The sequence below is a fragment of the Platalea leucorodia genome (assembly GCF_965183815.1).
Source record: "Platalea leucorodia genome assembly, chromosome: 3".
NCBI lineage: Eukaryota > Metazoa > Chordata > Aves > Pelecaniformes > Threskiornithidae > Platalea > Platalea leucorodia.
In genome coordinates, this window is record NC_138825.1 from 64,028,201 (window position 1) to 64,052,121 (window position 23,921).

General features: G+C 39.0%; 1 protein-coding gene across 1 annotated transcript in view; it reads left to right on the forward strand.

Moving 5' to 3' along the window:
* Positions 1-23,921, forward strand: part of MAP3K5 (mitogen-activated protein kinase kinase kinase 5) — a 107,463-nt gene that overhangs the window by 59,164 nt on the left and 24,378 nt on the right. The window contains exons 9-15 of the mRNA XM_082305798.1: positions 2,029-2,188; positions 4,361-4,514; positions 7,476-7,583; positions 12,959-13,008; positions 18,130-18,225; positions 19,596-19,677; positions 21,629-21,762. Coding sequence (XP_082161924.1) covers positions 2,029-2,188; positions 4,361-4,514; positions 7,476-7,583; positions 12,959-13,008; positions 18,130-18,225; positions 19,596-19,677; positions 21,629-21,762 — 784 coding nt within the window. The remainder of the gene's footprint in view (positions 1-2,028; positions 2,189-4,360; positions 4,515-7,475; positions 7,584-12,958; positions 13,009-18,129; positions 18,226-19,595; positions 19,678-21,628; positions 21,763-23,921) is intronic.

Sequence of the window (23,921 nt, forward strand, 5' to 3'; positions counted from 1 at the left end):
ACTCAGTTTGTACCGTGCTTTGGCTCTGTTCCCACATCTGGAGCAGTGGAGGGTTGTGATGGGTGGGTTCCTGCAGGCGCAATGAAGCATGGCGGAGTATGTAAGCCTGGGAACCAGAGACCAGTGCTGCTGTGTGCTCTGACAAATAGCTTGTAATAGCTTGTCAGCTGTCACTGCAATGGTGAGTGAATCACCCAGGACTCAGCAAAGGTCCTTCGCACAGCTAAATTGCTCCCTTTCCCCTTCCTCTCCGCAAAGGTATACCTGTCTGAAATGATTCATGTATCCCTGTGATACCAATTCCTTACTTCCCTTGTGATGAGGTCACATGCAAAGCCTGTGGAAGTCAGTAGTCTGTCAGTGGTGTCTGTCTGCTCTTGTATGTTGCTGTCATGTGCATGCAAATGGTTTAGACATTCTAGCAGAGCCCTTCAGCCTTTGAGGATATTGTTGAGTAGTATTACTCTAGGGTCCTGGAGGAGATTAATTTTTTCCCATTTACTGTGTTGTGTGGATAGTGTGTAGGTTTTGGTTTCTGGAACCCAACTGAAGTTGAATGCATTTAACGCAAATTCCCCCTTCCTATCCTACACCAACAAGTGTAAGTGTACATCCTCAAGCGGTCTCTTGACAGTGTGCATGTATATAGCACCCTGGCTTAAAGCCTTGCAGAGCTGATATGACCATAGACATGGTCACTGCTCTATATTGTGGAGTTGATGGAGGTGATGTACATTGCATCATGTCTCAGGTAGATCTGAGATATCTTGTAAAATCTGTTGCATTTTCTTCGGGAATAACTAAACAAACTTCTTTCCCAAGATGCAAACAAATGATGTTCTTATATGATTTAAGTATTATTTTCTTCTGTACGTTGCTCAAGGATGACAATTTCTTGTTAGCAAGAGAGCACAAAGTGTGAAATATAAATGTGAAATAGGCTATAGACCACTTGGATACAATTTCACATGTTAAAAACATTTATTGTCTGATGTTGATAACATAAAAATGTGAACAACTTGAGAAAACATGATGAATTCTGTAGATTGAAATGTAGGTAGTGTAATGATATCCATTTGATAAGATTTATTGCTGCTTCCAGCATGAAGTTTAGTCTGCTAGCTACTTAAGGAAGGTTAAGGAAAAAGTAAAGATCAACAGTTGCATTGAAATTTCTTGGGAATACTCAGCCTTAATATCAAGAATAATGGAAGGTGATGTGGGAGGGAAACTGTCATAGTGGAGCAGTGTGGGGAAAAGTGAATAAAAGACTATGGTGGTGAAGAGGCTTGTCTTGTACGCTGCCAATTGTTTTATTTGCAGAGGATGGTGTAGCAGATCTCGTGTTAGCTATAAATATGTAGCAGCTAATATGAACTAAAAATCATCGTGAAGGCCACAGGGAAACTTATAGTTCTCAGAAAACTTAGCAAGTCAAAACAAAACCTGAGGCTCTCCATAGTCTTGAGTTGCTGAGGGACTTATGAATATTAATAGATGTCTTTCATTGGGGTAGGACTTGCGGCAATTAAAAGAACATCACTGCTGGAAGAAGCCCAGTGGATCATCTGTTCCTTCTGCATGGGACCTTGTCTATAAAGGTAAGTTTGGGGCTTGGGGCTTGTAAGTCAAAAAAACAAAGCAGAAAAAAACATAATAGGTGCCTTATTCAGCATCTGTTAAGTTTTTACAGCTATGTTGTGTAGCCTAAGGCCCCAATTTACCTTTACAGATGAGGTCCATGCAAGAACATAGGTAATCTGACTGTGGCCTTGCCCTGACAGTGATGTCTTAGTTCCTTTCTTGAGAAGCCTTTAGGAAGAGGGGGAGGGGAAAAAAAAAAATCTGCTACCGTTTTGGGTGTGTGAAAGGCATATAACATTAACTGGTAAGTATGATTTCCATCTTACTTCATTGAAATGGAGAGGCTACAGTAATTTAAGCAATTAATAAATTTCAAATCAGGGAAATGGTGGTTTTAAAATTGCATTAATACGTTCCTGTGACCTGTTATTCTTTTTACTACAGGAGTAAAGATCAGCAGCCTGCTTGGTAAAAAGGGGAGCTTGGAGAAACTGCAGAGCTATTGGGAAGTGGGATCTTTCTTGGGGGCCAGTATGTTGGCTAATGACCATATAAGAGTGATCCAGGCTTCAGAAAAGCTGTTTAAGCTAAAGGCACCAGCATGGTAAGGTGATAAACAAGATCACGTACGTTGCTGTGTATTAAGACATTGGACTCCTTCAGCTTCACATTTGACATTGTATTTAGCTGACAGGAGATTGGTTTTGTTTTTTTAACAGATTTTGCTGTCTGTGTATTGTTTGACTGCACTTTTACCCAGACAAGGGACTCTCTTCTCCTTTTGCCCTTATTCAGGAATAGATATGATATGTGTCTTCAATTTGATGTCCGAGAAGGGTGAATTCACCATTTGCTCCAGGCTCTTCTGGAGAATTCACCAATGGTGAATTTCCTCAAGGGGGAAAGGAGGAGTTGCTTGTAGGCACCATACTTCAGCGGTTACATTGCTGAAGAGAAGCGGTAGCGACATGTGGGTTTAGTCATAACTGCCTTGAAAGTCTTTGGGAATGCAGACAGCTTGGCTAGAGAGGCATGGATATACCTTGGAATAATGTGATGGTTATTGCACATACCATCCGTTTTAGGAACTTGAACACAAATGAGCTGTATGGTGCATGCTGCATCTCATTATGATTGAGAAGAATGCAGATTAAAGTTCAATTAACAGAAAGGTTATAAATCTAGGGTTAAAGACAACCCTGTAGACTCAGTGTCTGTTACACAAAGGCCAAGAGATGTGTGCTCTGACAGCAGGCTCCCGGCACCTGCTGCTTTGGATATAGACAGCAACTAAGGACCAGTCACCTACTCATCAAGGGCTGGGATCCTGTTAGCTAGGGAGAACCAAAGCTCCTTTTTGACTAAAGAAGTTGTCACTCTGCTGGTTGAAAGAGTGTGTATGTTGCAGCCTATGTATTTTTGTCTTTTTTTTTTTAAAGGCTGGAAAGTCTGTCTCCAAAAGCTGATCAGAGGGGAATGTATGTATGTGTGCTAAAATATGGAAATGCTCAACTTCTATATCAACATAACATAGGAAACTGTCAAAATTGAGAACTCTGATTTTCTGACCAAATACCTTATAAATGCTGCTTACAGTGTATTTATCTGCAAGGTTTTCCATTTTTTACTATGTGCATGTTTTACTGAGAAGCTGGATAGCACTCTCTGGAAGACTCCTGGTAGAGTTCTGGAGTTTATGAATGTCTGGTTGTCAGGGTTTTATGTACCAGTGCCTTTGGGGTTTAAGTCTGTGGATTAAACTCTGAAAATACAGCATGCTCGTTTGTGCCTCAGGAAGAATTTCTCCTGTGAGCAATTCCTTCCCAGGCTGTTGCCTGCTGTTCAGCAGAGCCCATTTGGTGCAAAGGGGAGTAGATATGGTACCTTAAGCCAGATACCCCCATGGCCCAAGAATGATGATTAGAAAATGCACAGCTATGGAACTGTTCCCAAAAGGCCTTCTGAGTTTACATTATACCTTCTTGTCATAAGCCTGAAAACAAAGTTTCCATGAATAGTCTAATTGTGATAAGGTGGTAGCTGTGATAAATCCGCTTTAGGCATGTATATCTAATTGCAGTAGTATTCATAAAAATTGTGTAAGATTATTTTTACAGCTTTTTTCAAAAATGCCAAGAGAAAGCAATGTTATGAGGAGCCCCATAAACCAGCCCCAGAAAGTAGAACAGCGAAGGGAGGGGTAAGCTACATTTAGGGGAGACATTCAGCACCGCTGTTGTCTTTCCCTAGCAAAGCCGAAAGGCTGCTTAGCGTAGCTGTTGTCGTCTTCATAGGATAATCAGTTCCAGAAGCATCATGTTTTAGAAATCTGTGTTAAGCAACTGTCAATGCAGATACAGTACAGAAGACAGAACAGTGTAGAAAGTTAAACTAGTGGACTTTTCACCTGGGTTTTTATTTGAGGTTGGTCACTACTGAAACAAGTTGACACGGGCTCAGTTTGGTCCGTAGGTGGCGGATTTAGCTATTTCATGAAGCTTTCATGGTTTAGGATAGGAGAGAGTATATGGGTTCAGGAATATATGCAGGAAGGAGTGTCCCAGAACTCATCTGTATTTCAGGTTACTAATATAGCAGCTATGTTTCCAGTTCTAAATGGGGAATTGCTATTATTAAAAGCAATCCTAGAGAGCGAAATCTTATTGGCTGCATTGGTGTTGCAATGGTGAATGCTTCAGTTGTGATGAAAAGTAGAGACATTATTATTTACAAACTGTATTAAATTTACTATCTGTGTATGTTTGGATGATCACAGGTACCTGAAGTCTATTGTAGAGACTATTTTGATATATCAGCATTTTAAGAAACTGACTCTAGAACAACATACAGCCAAACAGGAACTTGTGGACTTCTGGATGGACTTCCTTGTTGAAGCCACAAAGACAGATGTGTCTGTAGTTCGATTTCCAGTAAGTGCTTGTTTTGTTGTTGTGGCTTTTGGTTTTGTTTTTTGGGTTTTTTTTTTTCCAAATAAATTGTGACATGAAGGAAATGAACACAAAACACTGATTATTTTTGGGTTGCCAGACAATAAACTGCTTGTCCAGAAGAAATGTATTTGGCCTGCATATTAGATTGGTTTCAGTTGATTGCAGGTGGCTATAATGAGCTTGCACAGCGTGCTCCATGGGAAAGTACTGAGGAAGAGTCAAGATAGAACTTTGCTATTTAGTGTTTGTCACCAATGGGTATACTTCTAAAGCAAACCTTTGCCGTGTATTCCAGGTGATACTATATGAACTATATTATGTTTTGAAGAAAAAATATTTAATGCCAATCTCTTTCTAGCTCAGCAGGCTTTGCATACTCTACTGCCAATTAAGCCTGTGCTCTGTTGGAGGTTAAAAATCAGCCCAAGCAGTCAGAAATGTATTGTTCCAGCTACTAGACAATGTATTTCAACAATATTGCACTATAAGTATATAGTATATATACTTTTCTGATTTCTTCCACAAATATTTTGCTGAAAATTTTTATTAGATACCTTGGTGTTGTACAGTGTCCTGAAAGTATACTGTAAAAAGATCTTTGTTCCCTGTACATAATAACTATATGTGTATGGGAAATAATCTCTTGGGTATCCCTTTTAGCTAACCATTAGTAAATACAGCTTTTTGTTTTAAATAGCAGTTACTATTGCCTCCCAGATACTTGAAGTGCATCTGGTTGTTTTGTACACTTCTTTTGGCTTCTGTGTGTGGATGGAATAATAAACCATAAGGAAGACTCTAGTGTTGAACAGCAACAGCTTGAGGCAGTAAAGTGAAAGCCACATGAGACTCTCTAGGGAGTCTGGTTCTTCTTCTCCGAGGAGAATGAGCGTAAAGTTCTGCAGGGAAGCAAAAAACATTTTGAATTCTCTGTTTTTTGTAAAAGACAAGGCCATGTTCTCTTTAGATTTTTGATGATGAAATGGAGCAATTAGATGCTTAAAATAGGCTCTGTCTTCTAAAGCCATCCCAGTCAAATGGTTTGGATTTTTATTAATATTAAGAGACAAATCAAAACCAATCATTGCGATAGCATGAGCCAAAAGATAAACCCAGTGACCACATAGTTTGGTTGTATTGTACAGGAAACTGTTCTGGTGTTGCAGACAGACATAGATGATCTCTCATAATACAAAAATTCTGTTTGTGCCTATTCAGAAGGAAAATCACACCGTTCAACAAGTCAGCAAAATGAAACATAGTAACTTTCTTTTCCCTCTCTTCTCCCAGATTCTTGCAAATAATTTATTCTAAAAGAAGTTTTTTGCAGGTTTCCTTGTTGTGAATTGTTGTCAGAGCTTGAATTTAAGGACGTCACTGTCCATCGTTACTAGCTTAGCTGTCAGTTACTTCTTGTCTGGTAGCATCAGTGTCATCATCCTCTTTTTGGCCTTAAGAGGAAGAAGTGGCACAGCTTGTTGGTAACTTGCTATAGTCTCAGGACCCCAATTTGTGAAATGGTCTAAACCAGGTTTTAGAAATTATAAGTGTCTGGAGATGCCAAATGACACATTGGAAATCCCACTGGTCATCATTTACAGAGTTCAATGGCTAGATACTTTTCAAAATTTGGCCTTGCTCTTCTGCCAGTGTAGCTGTGTGCTCATTGACATTGTAGGAGGTGACATGGCTTAGATTTGACTCCAAGCCATGGCTCTTTCCAAGACTTTATGCTTAGGTGTTTATGTTTTTTGGGTTTGTTTTTTTTTTTAATAGATGTAGACCAAATTGCCCCAGTCAATCATTATTTCCTAAAGCAATTCTTTGAACTCCAAATATTTTCAAATGCAAAGTTCTGTGTCTTGAATATTTTGAAGATGATGTTTGGTTGGAGCTTTTATGGGAGAGGGAAGGGCAGAAGAAAGGAAGGAGACTATCAGTTTGTTAGCCATCTTTGACTTAGTCCTATTTTATAAATGTCTTTCAGCTAAATACTGAGGGATAGAAATCTTCCTATGCGTGCTGCAGTGGAAGAGAGTAGCTTTTTCTTGAATTAATAACAATACTTTACATTCTGAAGAATGAGAATACCTTCAACACAGGCAATATCGATTTGGTGTTTTAGGCAGCTGATTTTAACCACTGAAAATCTAAAATAAATAAATAGTTCTAATGAGAAACCACACTTCTTCAAATAGCCAAACTTTGTCGACTTTTTCCTTTAAAGCATGCTGGAAGCTTTAAAGATCTGCAAGTAATTCTGGCAGAACATTATTAAAGTGGCAGAGTGGCTGGTTTCGTTTACTAAGTGGTTATGTTAGACTAAATCTTGGTGCATTGCATCCCATCTCTTTTGTGTGATGGTTCTAGTTTTTGTTCCAATTATTCAGGAAATTTTCTGTTATCTTTAGCTGTCAGCCTTTTGCAGTGGCGCTTGTTGCTTTTGAGAAAATCATTTGATCTGGTGGCTACAGTTCACAGTGGTCTAAATCAAAAGCAGTTCAGGCTAGCTCTAGGTTTATGTGTTTTTTCTGATTTACCCAAATGGGCTTCTACCAAAAGACGATAAAGGTATACCATGAATCCTGTCCATATGGGAGATGGACATTCTTGAATGGCATTGGAGGAGAATGAATTGTGACCAAAAGATTTCAAAATCTGATAGTTGTTAGAGAAGTAATTTGGAAAATTATGATATGTGCTACCAATTGACACATAATAGCCTTACATAAAAAACTAAATTAAAATTGGCTTTTTTTTATCTCAAGTTACTGTCAGCCATACTAAACTAGCCCAGTACCTAAAATTTTACCTTTCATTCTGTTTCCCCTGCTTTTCCTGCTATGGTATGACTACAGAAATAATTTTAACAGATTTTAATACTTTTTAAAGTTTTATATGTTTTGTACTAACTCTTAAAAATTATTTTTTTTCTACAAGGTTTTAATATTAGAACCAACAAAAATCTATCAGCCCTCATATCTCTCCATCAACAGTGAAGCTGAGGAGAAGACTGTATCTATCTGGCATGTGCTGCCTGATGACAAGGTATACCCTGATGTTGTATGTAGTTGTACCTTTTTTCACAATTTAAAAGTATGCATAGTACATAAGGCATATAACATGTAAACAGTTGCATCTAATGATGGATTCTGCAAAGGAGAAAAGTGTTTGTGACACATGGGAAGGTGCTGTGGACATATGTTGCTGTGCTTTTTTTTTTTTTTTAGTATGGCATTCTTTATTTTTTTTTTTTTTTTTTCAAGTTTGTCCTGTTGTTGTTTGATGGATCTTTTGTCTCCGTCATTTTTTAAAATAACTTACATCTTCTTTTAGGTTGTTTTAAACTAGTGTATGATATACAACAAGTCTGTTGCTTAAGATTTCATGAGTAATTTACAAAATACTGTCATCATACAAATAATGTAGCATAACTATCTTCCTCCTGTACTTGCAGTATTGCTTGTCAGCTGTCGTAAATACTCCTTTAATATGAAAGTAATAGAGACCGGTGTCTTAAAATAGGAGCAGAATCAATTAAAAGCCAAAGAAGTATTTGGCAGAAGGATAGGTAGATGCGCAGAAGGTCTAGAAATTGAAAAAGCTGGGAAGGCCATATGTCAAGGTGTGGGATAGCTAGATGTGTTTGGAAAGGAGCTTAGAAAATCTGGAGATGCAAGGGGAGAGGAAAGCCTAGAATGGTTATTGCATTCTGGACTGCTTAGGAAGCAAAATGTTGGTAAGAGTGAAGACAGGAAGGACATTGTAGAGCCCCAGAGAAGGGCGGGAGCATGGAAACATGGAGGGGAGTATATGAAGAGCGAATGGAGGCTGAGTCAGCTGGAGGTACAACACTGGAGATGGTGTAATTCGTAAGAACTAGCGCTGTTTGCTCTTCCGTGGCAGCATTTTGTTTGCCTGCAGGATAGGACAGTGAAGACCTATTTTTCAGGTAATCCATCCTTCAGCTTTCGTACTTGTAGTCTGTTAAAGGAGAAACATTTTTGCATGCAGAACATGTGAGGCCGTACTGCTTAGAATTTTTGTTACGAGTTCATGAGAAAATGTAAATGGACAGTGGCTGAAATAGAATATTTAGAGCACAAACGGAAATGTTTGCCTAGACCAATCAATTTCTGTTTATTTGTGGTTTATTCTGACTGATGTTTCTTCAAGTAGGCTCAGCCTCTGAGAATAATATTAAAAAAAAATAAATTCATGCAATTCTTGGACAAATCCAAATTTTACCACACAGTAAATAATGATGATTTGTCAGTACTACAGAGTAAATCTTGCTATTGTAAAATACCTGTTCTGAAAGTATTTCTGTATTCAGGACTTAGTCTATTTAGAAACTACTTGTACATGCTTTTTTGTTATTTTTGTAGGCTTTTTTTGTGTTTATGCAGTTCACCTCCAAACAATACTTTCCATCCTGTTAAGTGGCATATCTATTGTATAAGAAGCAACATAGGACTAGAAGGAATTTTCTGGACTGTTGAGTCCTGTTCACCTCTGTTGCAGACACTCTTGCCGTATAATGTTCCTCATAAAGTGATCAAGCTCTGTCTGAGTACTAGTGTAGGTTTCACAGATGACCGTTTGTGTTGGAAAGTGGTTTGAGAATGCCACTGCACCTCTGGAAGAGCCTAGATTGGAATGCTGCTGGAGAAGAAGAGCCTTACTTTAAGTCTTCTAGCTTTCGGTCTGAATTTGTTGCCGTTTCATACTCCTTTGTTCTTTTGCTAACACAGTGTTTATGTTGAGTGGTTCCTTTCTCTCTCTGATGTTTACCTTAGAGTATTTTTAAGGAGAATCCTAGTATCTCTTAGGTTTTTTTGGGTTTTTTAGGCAAAACAAGTAGGCTTGGTGCACTGGCCGCACGTGGCATCTCATTGCTGTGGCTACTTATGTAACAGTTTGAGTTAACCTTACTTGAGCACGTGCACTCATATTCCCCAAGTGGTATTTCATGGTGCAGGCATGTATCTTTTAGCTACTGAGATGTTTTGCTTGATACTTTCAACAGTGGGCCTCTTTCCTAGCTGTGTCACTTGACTGCCCAGTCATCTTGTGCCTGGGAGAAGGATTTGGATGTATTAGTCTGTACCTGTTTGGTGTTCAGTAGGTAGCTATTTTGGCTTTACAGAGGTTGTAACGTTTGCTTTGTAGTGTTTTCCGTTATTGTAATCCTGTTATTCCATTTTTAAAGTTTCTTTATAGTATGTTATACCTTTTTTCTTTTTTCTCCCCTTCCCCCCCCGCCCTCCTGATTTGGGGAGCGTATCTCTGTATTTTCTGCAGATTAGCGTTTTCCTATTTTTGCTGCCCTAGTGCTAATGAATAGCATTAGACAAGGTCAGTTTTAAGTGCACTCCCAAGTACTTTTGCTCTGGCCAGAATCCTTACCGTGGTGAGCTTATTCAGTAGCCCAGGATCTGATTGATACTCAGTGCAGGCATCCTTGCCCTGCGAAGCCATAATACCCATCAAAAGAATGCAGTGGGCAATTTGGTGGTTACCCCTTCAGCTGTACAATTATAGTCTGTTGTTGCAAGTTTGTCAAAGTCCTTAGAATCCATCAGAGACCTTACAGGGAGAAAAGGGACTAGAAAAATTTGAAGACACCACCTTCCTTTTAGTTGAATGTAACCAGTATAATATTTGTCTTTGATAAGAGATTTTGTGAAGGAAACTGATGTATTATCTGTCAGCCCACTGCAAAGAGGAAGACTCTTACTTTGATCCTTACTAGGGTGCAAACGTGCCTTTTAGGGGCTGATTAACAAGCAAAGACCACCTATCCCTACTGCAAGGGCAGGTTAGGCAGCTGGGTTTGGAAACTGCTTCACCTATCCAATATCAGTCTACCTACCATAGGTCTGCCAGAGCTTTACCAGCTCACACTTCAGATTTCAGGTCACTTTGGCTCATAAATTAAAGGTTTTGCTTATTTTCCAAAATTCAGTCAGTGCTGTAAGAATAAGAATTGTGAGTTACAAAGTGTATGAACTTCCTTTCATGCACAGAGATAATGAATTTCTGTTTCAAATCCAAACTGGAACTCAGTGGAGCCTGCAGCCACCAATTTTGTAATAAATAAGCAAATGACAGTCAATAACAGGATAAATAATGTGGTCTCTTCCTTTTCCGTGGCTTTTTTTAGCAGCATATCTTAATATTTATGCCTTTAATAATACCAAGTTTAACATACACAAATGCCTACAAAAATCAGATAGCATTATATTTTGTAGAATACACGTTACCTTTGCCTTGCAGTTCCCTAATTTTAGCAGCCCTTTCCACATGGGATTAGAGGAATGCAGCAGTGCTGTTGCAAGTTTGAAGTAGAACAGCCTGTCTCTGTTTCGCGTTGGCTTCTGAATCCATTTTGAGTTTTGTTTTGGGTGGTTGGTGTTTTTTTGCCTAACCAAAGAACAGATGCTGAATTTGGATAGCACGCCTGATATGTTTACTCCAATGTATTCAAAACTTGGCAAGATCATGAGGGACATAACTTTTATATTATTTCATTGCCTGAGAACATCGTGTGGTAAATGAAAGGTGTCTGAATATGTGAGACGTTAGTTGCACGTAGATGACAGGTAAAGCCCACAACGCTTCTTGTTATGTTTCTTGAGCATTTCTGCTTGTCATATATACATATATTTTAAATTACTTAAATTTTTAGATCATTCCCAATAGTGGGAATTGGACAAGTACCAATAGCTAAGCTCTGAAGAGAGTTTCCAAGCATGGAAAATTGGAGGGTGGAGTTTGTGTATGGAGGGAGGAGCGAAAGACAGTGCAGATACGCCCTCCTTATTAGCAGAGGGATTGAGTTGCTGATCTTTCTTCATGCAAGAGAACCAGGCAACTCAAATAGTAGTTTTGCAAACACTTCATACTAGCATCAGTTGGTACCTCCACTTCAAGGTGCAATCCCACCTTTTCTTAGTATCAGGCTACTCTCCTCTCCCTGTACTCCACTGGAGAAACCCTTCCCCCCATTTAACATTGAAGAGATACTGGAGTTACTGCTTTGTGCTTTACAGTTATAATAGTGTGAAGCTTGTGCTTCAAGAAAGAGGTTTCTTTGTATTTTTGGTATGTTGTGTTAGGCATTTTATATTAGCATCACAACCTTTAATGTGATTTGAGCAGGAAGGAAAGAATTACAGAGGAGGAGAAAATTGATGTAGGAAGCCTTAAAGAAAGCTGTTACAGCTGGGAGAATAATTTCCTCTATCATTTGCTGCACATTGTGCAACTATTTTGGCAGTGTATCTGTTCTGACTTCTGCATGTTTCACTATTCATGAAATGTTTTGTAAGCTACACATTTTCATGTCTTCTTTTGGAATACATCTGATTGTGTTTGTGTTTGATACTGTGCCCTTATGCTATAAATTACCTCTTGGCAAGAAATGTGTCTGTGCCTTTTAGTTGCTCAGGTCACTAAAATGCCAAATGAAATTCAGCTCTAGAAAACCGAGTTTCTTCAAATCTGTTGCTCATTGTGGTGGGATCCCGAGTTTGCCAGGACTTTGAGGTGGTGTAGTTCCACCTTTTCCTGAAAGGAGAGTGTTTTTCTGAGAAGATACAAAAGGCTTCTGTTTCCTACAGTAAAGTTTTATTAGAATATAAACACAGAGCAATATGACTGTCTACAGAGAGAACTCAGTTCTGCTGAATGTGACAGATGTAAATTTTAAAGATCTGAAAATAAATGAGGCCTGGCCCTTTGTGTTTTCATAGGGTGGCTTCTTTCTTCCAGCCTTGTTTGTTGTTCCAGCAGCTCTTGGGGGTTTTGGTATATTCTTACTGCTCTCTTCTGGATTCTTAGGGAAACAATCTCCTTTCTGTTTCTCGGGACACTTGGCCTTCAGATTTGTTCCTTCCCTGGACAATTCCTCCTACTTTCCAAGAATTTCCCACTTTGCTCTCCAGTGTCAGACTCCCTGCTTCCAGCGCGCTCTGCCCGGTCTTCCCACGCGCTAGGGCATTGAGCGTCCAGAGCAGGCTCTTCTTGTTCTCAGAGGTGGGAATTTCCACCCCCACCCCCACCCCCCCACTTTCCAAAGGGTCGCAGGTGACCCCAAGTTCAGCACCCAGACCAGGCTGTACTGGCAGCCCTTCTGATCGGCTCTTTTGCATACTTTCTAAAATAGTATATTGTGTTTGCAGAATAAACAGTGAAGAAACAAACAGCCCCAAACTTCTATCTAGAGCTTCTGTCCCTTTGATTTTAGGTGAAAAAAAAAAAAAAAAGCCCTGAAGAATAACTGTTAAAAGGTAACAGGCTGTTATAATTCAAGTGTTCCTCTTTCCATCTCTTGAGTTCCAGGCTACAGATATGCCTTACAGGCTCTTTGTTTGTCAAAAGCAATGTTTTATTTATTTGTTTTCTTCTGCATGTTACAGAAAGGTATTCATGAGTGGAACTTCAGTGCTGCTTCTATCAGGGGAGTAAGGTAAGTTTGTTTTGTTTTGTTTTTTTTCCCTTTCATCTTTTGAAATTAAAAGAGTAACTGAATGAGTATTGTGTTAAGTTGCTGTTCCACAACAGCTCCGCTCCTTGGTGGAGTAACAGACACAGAACTGGAGCAGAGTGTTGCAGGTGACTTTCACAGGTGCCCTGCTCTAAGTGAAGCCCCAGGAGTCTTATTTCAGATTCAGAAATGACTGCTTGCAGGGTGTGTTATGTAAAAATTAGCAAATATAGACTGTTAAATAAAAAGAAACTAGTATTTTCTAAAAGTTGGTAGTCACTTTATGCTAATTAAGATTGAATTAAAATAACTGCCAATGTTTCACGTCATCTTACCTGAGTTCTGTCACAGCCAGGAGCTGCTTGGTGCACAGAACACACAAGCCAGGAATTAACATGTGGATGCAGAGTGGCATTATATGAGGCACTGACAAGATCAGGGTGTCTTGCAGTATCCTAATTGCTTGCCTGTTGTGGGGTTTTGGTGTAAGCGTGTATGTTTGGGGTTTTTTTTGTTTCTGTGTCTGTTTATGGGTATGGCAGCAAAAGAGGGAAGGCCCACAAGGAGTCTATCAACGGAGAGTGGCAGAGAGGTTAGACCACAAAGTGAAAACTTGAAGATTGTTTGAGAGAATGGAAAAGGGAGTCAATGGCAGGGGGGAATTAAAAACAAAACAAAACAAAAAAACCCAGCCTCAAACCTCCCAAAGATTCATGTGAAGTAGGTTAACATGGATGAACAAATCATAGGATCAGGAATGACACGTGCAAGACTGGCTTGACTGGATTAGAAGAGAACGATGTCATACGTTCAAGGCCACCTTTCTTCTCTTCAGCACACTTCCCTCTGTGGGACGGGGCTTGTGAGATAGTGACAAAGGAGGAAACTTTGCCATCTATTTGCTTGATTTCAGCAAAATGTTTTCTGTCTCCCAGGGAGACTTCTTCTAGGGACAGTTCTTTACTGGAGGGGGGTTTAGTTTGGATTGTGTGCCATGTTGTCAGTAGAGAACAGACAAATCTGAGTTAGTGGGTCTGCTCCGCTAGCCCAGGTTGAACGTAGTGTGCATCTTGTTTGTATCTTCTGACCGTAAGAAAGAAGTGTTCTACCTCTTCAGATCAATTCTTCGTTTTAGTTTGTTTTTTTCTTTTGTTTTTTCCCCTAGGATTTATCTATACTTTGGCATCCTGCAATTTTCCACTTTGGTGTTTGCTTTTAGTGTAATTTTAAAAAAAAGTCCAGAAATCCTACTTTTTTTTTTAAATAGTCATTGCTCTGTTCTAATAATAACTGTTCCATACACACAAAGCTGTTGCTATGTCTGCAGTACGTTTTTACACAGATGGATGATTCTTTTTCCTTCCAAAAAGTAACTTAAAAAAACAAACTATCAATAGGCACAGAAATTCAATCCTGTGGGATCCAGCCTATTTTTGGCAAAAATTGCAATGATACTCTTAGTTTAGTCTGGTTTAGGTTTTGGTTACAGTATGTTTTTGTGTGCTTCTAAAAAAAAAAAGAAAAGAAAAAAGTATTTATTGTCCTTTTTTTTTTTTTTTTTTCTTTCCTTCCTTCTCCCCTCCTTCCCCCTTGTTAAACCATGCTGTGGTCAGTACTATTTCTGGTGTACCATCATGCATTTGTTATTTAAACTGGCAATTGTCATTTAATTTGTCAATTAAATTTCCAATCTGTTCATCTGGACAGATGTCGAAAACAACTTGGAAGACTTTACAGTGAGCCAAGAGTCACTGTGAATTCTTAGAAAACTCTCTGGCTGCCTCCATGAGGAGCTGCAGAGGGAAATCTTTATCTTATGCAAGTATAAAACTGAATAAGCTTTTTTTTTTTTTTTTCCTCCTTCCAAATATATGCAAGTTTCTGATCACTTAATTTTTGAGTGTTTTTCATGTTTTTTCCTAGTTTTATGAAGGCTGGTATTCTTTGGAGTGGGACAGCCTTCAGAACCAGGCCTGCTTCTAATCTGTTTTTGTACCCAGACTATTTTTGGTTCCTTTGAAGCTCCTAGACTTAAAGCAGTCTAAGAAGGGGGAGTTCCCAGCTTTATGGGGATTCTCAGCCTTTCTAGACTAGTAAGCGCTAGCTTTAGAGGTGCAGCCTTAAGGTACAAGGCAGGTCTTTGTACATCTTGGAGGCTTTTTCAACAAAAGCCTCCAGAAATATTTACTGCCTTACATAAGGAGACAGCAGGTCTGAAGAGACATCTAGCATTGAAATGGCTTATGTTTTTGGTAAATACTTCAAGGAAGTGACTGAGAGGTCACTTCTTCTGTGTGGTATGTATCAGCCGGTGTAATCAACGTCTTATTTCATGAGTAATAGAGTTCAGCTCTCAAGAATTGCAAAGGGACTTGGAAAATACAGAGGTCTCTGAGCAGCACAGTGCTAAATCACACCCTGTATGCAGGGAGTCATAGTAACTGGGTTTAGCTTAACAGACGCATTGATTAGCAGTTTGTGTGCTGATGTAAATAACTCTGCTTTTGTCATATGCCTTCTTGACCTCTTAAACACAAATGTTTATTATTGAATCAGGCCAAAAAGTACTGTTAATCTTAAAGGCTTCGTCAGAGCTTTTGGAACATGGCTGCTACCCCAAGGTGCTTTGCATCTCGGGTTATCCAGAAAAGTCCCTAGTGTTCTGCAGAGCTGACATCATATGAGCAAGAAGATACCATCTTTATTTTTCCAATCTAAAAATAAAAAATAAAGTAGCAGACTGAAGTTGCTAGACTACAAGTTGGCTTTTTCTCAGTGTTCGGGACAAGCCCTGGATTATGAAATAACTGCTACTTGTGTTGTTTCCGTGGGAGAGCGCCTCAGAGGTCGTGCTGATAAATGTAGCGTTAGAAACGGGAAAAAGTTGGATTCAGATCTGCATCCAGTTTTCTTCATAGCTTAAGAATTGACAACAAGGGTGTTCGTCGTCCATCCCAAGTTCTTGGAGTCTCGTCAGGCTACTTAATTACGACAGTAGGAGGTGTCTATACTGCTACACTTCTAGAAAACAGATGGAAGTTCCACGGAGCTGCTTTTCTGTGGTTGCTGCCAATGCTCAACTGTTTTATCTGGTGCTTCATCTGAAAGTATTAGTAAGCAGTAGTTAGGGCATTTGCAGTGTTTCTCATTGACCGAGGGGAGGTCTGGACACACACAAGCTGGGTGCAAGGGGCCACGCTGCATCGTGCTTCCTTGTTCGGCTTTGGAGTTTCGCAAATTCAGCCCCAGTTCTGCTGTTGTAGAAATCGGTGAATACCACGTGTGCTCGGGAACTGGCAGAATGAGGCATTTCCTGAGCAAATTATCCTGTCTCTTTTTATAACTTGGTATTTTTTTTAGTCTTCCTTTTTTCACTTCAACAACATTTTTTCAGGGAGGAAAGCAACATAAAAGCAATGTACATGCTCACTTAAAGGCCTTAAATATTTATGAATTTGCCTGCCCCCTGTGTACACTCCACATTCTTACCCTTTTATTCACTTCTGTGTTAGTCAGTGGCTTCTGTGCACGTCAGGTTTAAACTGACAGTTTAATCAGTAAAATGTTTAAACTCACATGGAACTTGAAATGAATGAGTAATTCTGTTAATATCAGTTACTCCGTATCTAGAGAGTTTACCTATATGCTTGAAAAATGTGAATTAAAAGTTAGTTTATAAACTGGAGACAGTGACTGTCTTCCCAGGTGTGTACATTAGCACTTACGAATTTTTTCCTAACGTAAAAACAAGTGACTTGCAACACCCAAAGACAAATATTCTTATAATGAAGCTCACTTTTCTCATAAGTAACTTTATGAAAGGCAGGCCCCCCAGCTTGTCTAAAGCACCATTTGCTTATCAAAAGTTACAGGGCTCAAAATAGAGGAATCATAAAAGGAAGCAAGGATCAGACAACCTTAGACACTTAAAGGTTGAAAATGACAAGTATTTCCTGATATTTGAAGATAAACTGTTATGTTAATCAAATCATCAATCCTTTGGCATAACACAGAATACCATTCTACTTTATTGTGCTATAAATTAATTAAAAATATGATGGCTATCTTGATCCAGCTAAAATACATTGATTTCACTAGGACTGTGGATTTTGTCCAGTATCTTAAGAATGTTAATAAGGAGAGTAAATTTGTCTTGTTTTTTCAAATACTGTATTATATTCCCTTGTAACACCTCTAGCCATCTTTTTTTTTTTTTTTCCCTTTTCTAATATAGTAACAATCAATTATACTGCATCAGCTTGACACCTGGCACTCAACATGTGCCAAAGTTACAGAAAGAGCTATTTCAAATAATGTTTAATATTTTCTATAAGGAGCACAGTAATGACATGCATATAAAACAGTTCTGGTGAATGAATATCTTTGCAAGAGCTGCAGCCTACTTGGGGTAGAAAACTGACAACTTTACCGGAGTTTGCACCTCTTCTCTTCTTTTGAGAAATCTATGCATCCATAAGAAAATGGCATATGTACTTTTTCATTATCTTTGTTCTGCTGTTACAGCAGATAAAACCAAAACTGAGGAAAGGCGTGGGTGGGCAAGGGTGGTAAAGTCATTCACCTCATTTTTTGATGCTGACTTAATTTTAAAATATTTGTCAAACATGCTATCAATGTACCAATTCACAAGGAACCGATCAGAAATTTTTCTATTCAGGATTGAGCTGTGGCTGATCTCTAAAGCAGGAAGAACTCATGGTTTGAGTTCAAAGCCCAGCTTTCTAATGTGATCCTGAAAGGATGTTTCATCCTGGCTGCAGGAGTGGAAATTAAGGGCCTTACCTAAATACACTGAAGACAAAAATGACTCAGGTCAATGGCATTCATCCTATTAACTTCTTGGCTCCTACTCTTTCTTGGGCAATGTGTGGACTAGGGGGCAAGCTGAATGATAGCAAAGAGCAGAACGTGAACTTTGGAGGATACAGGAGTGTAATTTTACAATAAGGAAAAACCATGGCTTCTCAGGTTTAACCTGGCGCTTTCCCATATTAAACGGGTTGATCTGTATGGTTTGACATAGCCGGTAGAAGTCCAAATGCATCTTTCCGATAACGTGTTTCTGCTTGGCTGTTCTTTCAGCATTTCGAAGTTTGAAGAACGGTGCTGTTTCCTGTACGTGCTGCACAACTCGGATGACTTTCAAATCTATTTCTGCACAGAACTTCATTGCAGAAGGTGTGTCACTGTTGTTATTTCAGAAAAAAACTGGCCTGTGATGGAGTAGATGGTGTCTGCATGCACAACAGGGACTGACTGTTTCGGAACTGTGGTAAAAGTTGATCTGAGCATACTCAGTGATCACCATCTTTCATGCAGAAGATTAGTACCGCAGTACCCTGGAGATGTATGAGGTTTGAAGGGTCAACATGCAAGGCCAGATAAATATTAGAAACAAACAGGATTACAAATTTAATTTTTTTTTTTTACACACTTTGTGGGATTATTCTTCTAACACTTATCATATTAAGGCTTATTACAAGTGTTTGCTGCCCCCAATCCAACAAAGCATCCTAAACTTAAAATGGATTTTCTGAAGTGGGAACATTTGGGGTAACAACAAGGTCTGGTCAAGATTTCTTTTTAACTGCAACTAAAATTTTATTTACAATTACGAAGAAGCACATTCGATTTCTTTTACATTAGCATTGTGCTTACATAAGTAAGATTGTTCCAGTATCCCTACAGGACACTTGGCAAGGGTTTGCTGCACAAAATTAGGGGTGTCTCAGATTCTCCAAGCTGTGTTTCTGCTCCATGAGCTTGAGGTCTGTGGTCTTGAATTGATCCAGAAGGCATTCCCAGAGGAAATGTCATGTCTTTTTGTGCTAAAAAAGGCTGCAACTTTGCAAAAAATCACAGCGGTACTCCATATTAATGGCTGTGACCACCTCCCGGCCCAATCCCTCGCTTGTCCTCTCATCCATTCTAGTTCACATAGGTTCTTTTTCCATGTTCATTCCCCTTCGTGTCTGAGCACTTCTTAGAAAACAAGTAAGCAATACCTTAGGATGACATGGTATTTGTACCTGCATTCTTTCAAAGGGGTAGACGTCATGTGTAATAGTATATTTTTTAATGGGAAGTTGTAAAATAGATCCCCTTTTCATTCGAGCAAAAACTTGAAGCTAACCTTCCTGCACTACAAAAACTCCTCCAAATGTAGGCAAGACTTCTAGGCACTTCTCGTGATGCTTCAGTGCTTTCATTGGACATAAAGAAACGGTGGTATAGGATGAGAATTTCACCTGATACATAGATTTTGAAATATTAATTCCATTCATAATTTCAGACATCATGGATGTCTTGCACATATAAAAGGAGTGCATAAAAGAAGTTGGAAAACTGCAGATTTTGACTGTTAATTCTCCATGTAAACAAAAAAATGTTTTTTTTCTTTTTGCCAACAAACTTTCATACTGAGTTTATAATTACTATACTTAAGTCCTATTTTGGTTCATTCATAACTTTAGAGAGAAGCATTCTCTTTGTCCCTGTACTGCCTCAAGTGTGTATTTGCTTTTCTTTCCTCCCTTCCCCCTTAACAGGTTTTTTGACATGGTGAACAGTATCACTGACGAAATAGGGAAGACTACAGAGGAAGGGGAATGTGATGGAGACTCTCTAGAGGTATTTTTACTCCCCCCCCGCCCCTTCCCACATACTAACAATTTTGGACTTCTCATGTAGCATTTCACTAAAGTGAGTAAATTACTCATCCCTTCTCTGGAAGAAGCTAGACAAGTTATTGTTTACGAAATTTTATCCTCTACTGTTTATAAATTAATGATTCTTTTTAATGGTCCTCATGTAGTTTTTATAACCAGCATAGCTAAATCTCTTGTATTTCAGTTAGCATACTTGCTTGAGAAGGTACCCGCCTCTGAATTCTCCAGTCGTGCTTATTACAGAGTGACTCTTTTAACAGTTACTTCAGAGTGTAATCATAGTCAGGCAGCATTAGCATCTGGTTAAATTTTAAAGACTGTTTGTTGTCTGTTTCATGCATCACTGGAATCATGTACACTTACATTATTGGCAGGTTGTCTGCACAAGAAGGAAGGATATAATTGTAGTAGGGGAAAGCTTGTCCTTGCTAGTTACCATCTGCGGCAAGCATGGCAATGAACAGCAAACTCAAACCAGATGATGATGTTGGTGCTACTGGGAGTCTGTTTATACCTTTAGCCCACTAACTCACACTGAAGCTTAGGATGCCCTACTTCTGCTACCACACGTTAGCTAAGTTACAGCTTGCCTGGGTATGCCATTACACGCTGTAGTCTCACCTTGGGTTTCTATCTGAACATACACATAATTGAAAAGTGAGTAGAGGGCCATTGGGTGCAATGCAGTATTTAGGGTGTTTAGGCTTCCTTTTAGGTGGCAGGGAACAGGATAGAATACCTAAGCCCATGTCCTGTCGCATGCAAATGGGGTGTCCTGAAGCTCTAGAGACATCCAGAACTAACAGAGGGAGTCAGTACTGGATAATGAATACAGCCATCTGTCCCAGTTTTGATGTTGGTATTTTATAATACATCTGAAATCAGAGATTTCAGAAACCACTGGAGTGACTTGTGGGATAGAAAAATACCCTACAATGAGAACCTTAGGGTGCCTAATTTGTTTATTTTAGCAAAAAGAAAAGCAGTGGGTGGCTTGATTACAGTGGGTAAGTATTTTTACAGGGAAAATTACTATGTGCTAATGGTCTTTTTAATCTATTGAAGAAGAATGAAATGAAATACAGTGACACCAAAGAAATTTGAAATAAGAGGCATGTCTTCACCGTGAGAGTAATTAATTGTTGAAATAAAGTACTAAAAGAAGCAGTGAGTTTTCTCTTTTATTAAAAAGGTAGCAGTCTTTATTTGGAGGAAAAGAAAAAATACTTTATCCAGGCATGAGCTACTGGGCTTAGCATGGGAGTGAGTGTGTGAAATTATATGTCTGTGTTACACAAGAGGACAGATCAGATAATCTGTCTAATGACTGTTTCTGGACTGGCCTTAAACTCTTTGAAATTCAAATTCAGCTGAAACCACGCTTAATACACTGTAATCCTGACTAACCTCCATTGGCACGCTGTACTGGCTGACCTGGCGCTGGCAAAATTGAGGTGGTGCTGGTTTTGGAAGATGTGGCCAGGTCAGGAGAGCATCTGGGGCAAGCGAGGTGTATCCCGCCTGGCTTTCTGTGTCCCTGTGGGAGCCCAAGTTCTCCGTTTGGCGCCGAGTGCCCTCTGTCGCCTTCTCTTGTTGTTACAGCACCTGCCAGCAGAACTGCAGATGCTGTTGCGTAAGACATGCAAGTATAACTACACGGAGCAGGTAAAGGCTAGCTTAGCTTCATGCACTTACCTGAAATGGCTACCTTAGAAGCCAGTGCTTCCTGCAAAGTCAGTGGAGAAATATAGGCATGTCTGCACGGTATGCGAATTTTCTTGAAGTGTTTTTCTTTCCTTCTCCATAGTCTGCAGAAAGTAACTAGTGTCCTAGATGCCTTAGTTATGAGCACAGTGTCAGATGGAATAAATCTTACTCCTCTGTTTCATTTCATGTTGTTGTTTGCTTTGCAGTATGATTACGAATATGATGAAAATGGCGAGCGAGTCATTCTGGGGAAAGGAACTTACGGCATTGTATATGCAGGACGAGATTTGAGCAATCAAGTCAGAATTGCTATTAAAGAAATCCCAGAGAGAGACAGCAGGTATAGTAACTGTGGCTGATCCCAAATTTTGTGTGTTATGTAATTTCATCAGTAACGTGATTAACCAGTTTGCTGATCAAGGAGTACCTCTCCTACAAAGCTGCTGATAAATTACCTGGCTGTGGTATATAATGGTGTTCCCTGTCTTTGTAACTACATGTTTCCAAGTTGCGGAATAGATTATGATCATATTTACTGGTTTTGGTACTAGTAGTTTATAATACTTTTTCTTTCCAAAAGACATACTGCTGAAGTGCAGGATCTCACTCAAACACCTAGTGATAAGCCCTGTTGACTTAGACACGCTTAGGCATGTCCTTATAAAAGAACTATTAAAATTCATGATTTGCAGAGTCCTTTAAAATTCTGAGCCTGAATTGTTGATAAAGACATTTTCCTTTCCTGTTTGTGCATCATTTATTATGAAGCCCTTAACATTATAATAAATCATGTGGAATGATCTTTTTGTCCACATTTTTTTAATGCAGAGTCTCTTTATATACGTATTGCCCACTTTCATTTATAAAGGTTGCCATGTAAAGACTAGACACTTGATGTCCTTAGTACTTGTATGTCTGGAGGCTTGCAGTGTATCTTATTTGGAATACATAGATTTCCACAAATATTGTGATAAAAGTGATAGCAAGTCTGAAGACAAGATTTTTCAAATGAAACTGTCAAGTTATTCTTAAATTCTACATTAGCCTCTGGGTTTTGTAGTCAAGTGTTGTACAAGCCGCTTCCTAGCAGGTGACTTAAGTGCCTGGATCTTTAAAGTGCCTCTCAGACACACTGTAAAATATTACCAAAGACTGTAACTAAGGCTTATGTTCAGGAAAGCTATGAAAAGTAGGAAATAAAGTCATTGCCATGGTTGGTAACAGAAAGAAATCCCTCCTTTCCCAACGGTTAAAGAAATAATTTTTGTGAAGGAAGCTCTTCTGATAGAACATTGCTTGGTAGCAGGAGGAATCACATACTAAATGAATGTAGGTAAAATATCAAGTGTACCAACTGGTGAATTTTTGTCCATCATTTCAGTAGGGAATGGAATCCATATTTCCAAGTTTCTTGTCATCTTTTGCCCATTTGGCTTTTTTGGTTTACTACTATGATCTAATGGGTAGCTTGTCCTTCAGCAGGATTTCCCATACTTTGGCATGCTGTATTTCCTCTGTAGGAATAAATAACTGTATCCTTGTTTGGGCAGTGTTCAATCTACAGCTAATATCAGGAAGAAAGCTGGTTTTACCTGTCCCTACATGGCAGTCATCTTAAAGAGAGTGCTAGTATTCAAACCAGTAAATACAAGAGGCTATTCTAACCCACCACAGTGGCTGTTGTTCTTCTCACTTTTACCTAGAATGTGTGTCCCTGGGGGTAAAACCACCGTTTGTGGAAAGGAGAATTACTCTCTACAACCTATCCAGCATCAATTACTCTTATTTAAATTGTATTGGAGCCTAGATGTTGACAGTACGCTGTGTGATAACTTTTATAAAGTTTTCTTTGTGTAATTTACAGACGGGAAGGTCAGTAATGCCACCTGGTGTCCCAGCTCAGTTTCTTTTTCATAGGTCTCTCTTGTGGGCCTTCCTTCAGTTATTCTGTCCTCACTTAGTTGTTCTCTTCTTTGATGTTTAAAAAAACGAATCCTTCTAAATCTTTTTGAATCCATGTATATATTGGCTGTTCAATATGGATATGTGTGTGGTCTAATAATTTTTCCATACTCATAATATTTTACAGGTACTAGGACTTACATTAGGGAAAGGGGAATCCTTCCGTCCGCTATGTTGTTACTGTAGATTTAACTTCAAGATGTGTTATAATTTCTCAGAAAGTATGGCTTCATTACATAAAACAATCTCTTGACTCAAAATAGAGTTGCAAGTTTTGTATGTGCTAAGAAGAAATTTGTTGTTTGTAACAGCTGTGGTTAATAGAAAGATAGCCTGAATAGAGCAGTAACTACTTCAAAGGAAAAAAAAAACCAACCAACCAACCAAATAAAACAACAGATTTTTCTTCTCCATTACACATTTTAAAAGAATTTTCAATGGAAAAGGTTTCAGATTCAATGTGCAAAGCATACTGGAAATGAGATTATTAAGAAGCTGTTAGTCTTTCATCTAGACTTTCAAAAATATTTACAGGCT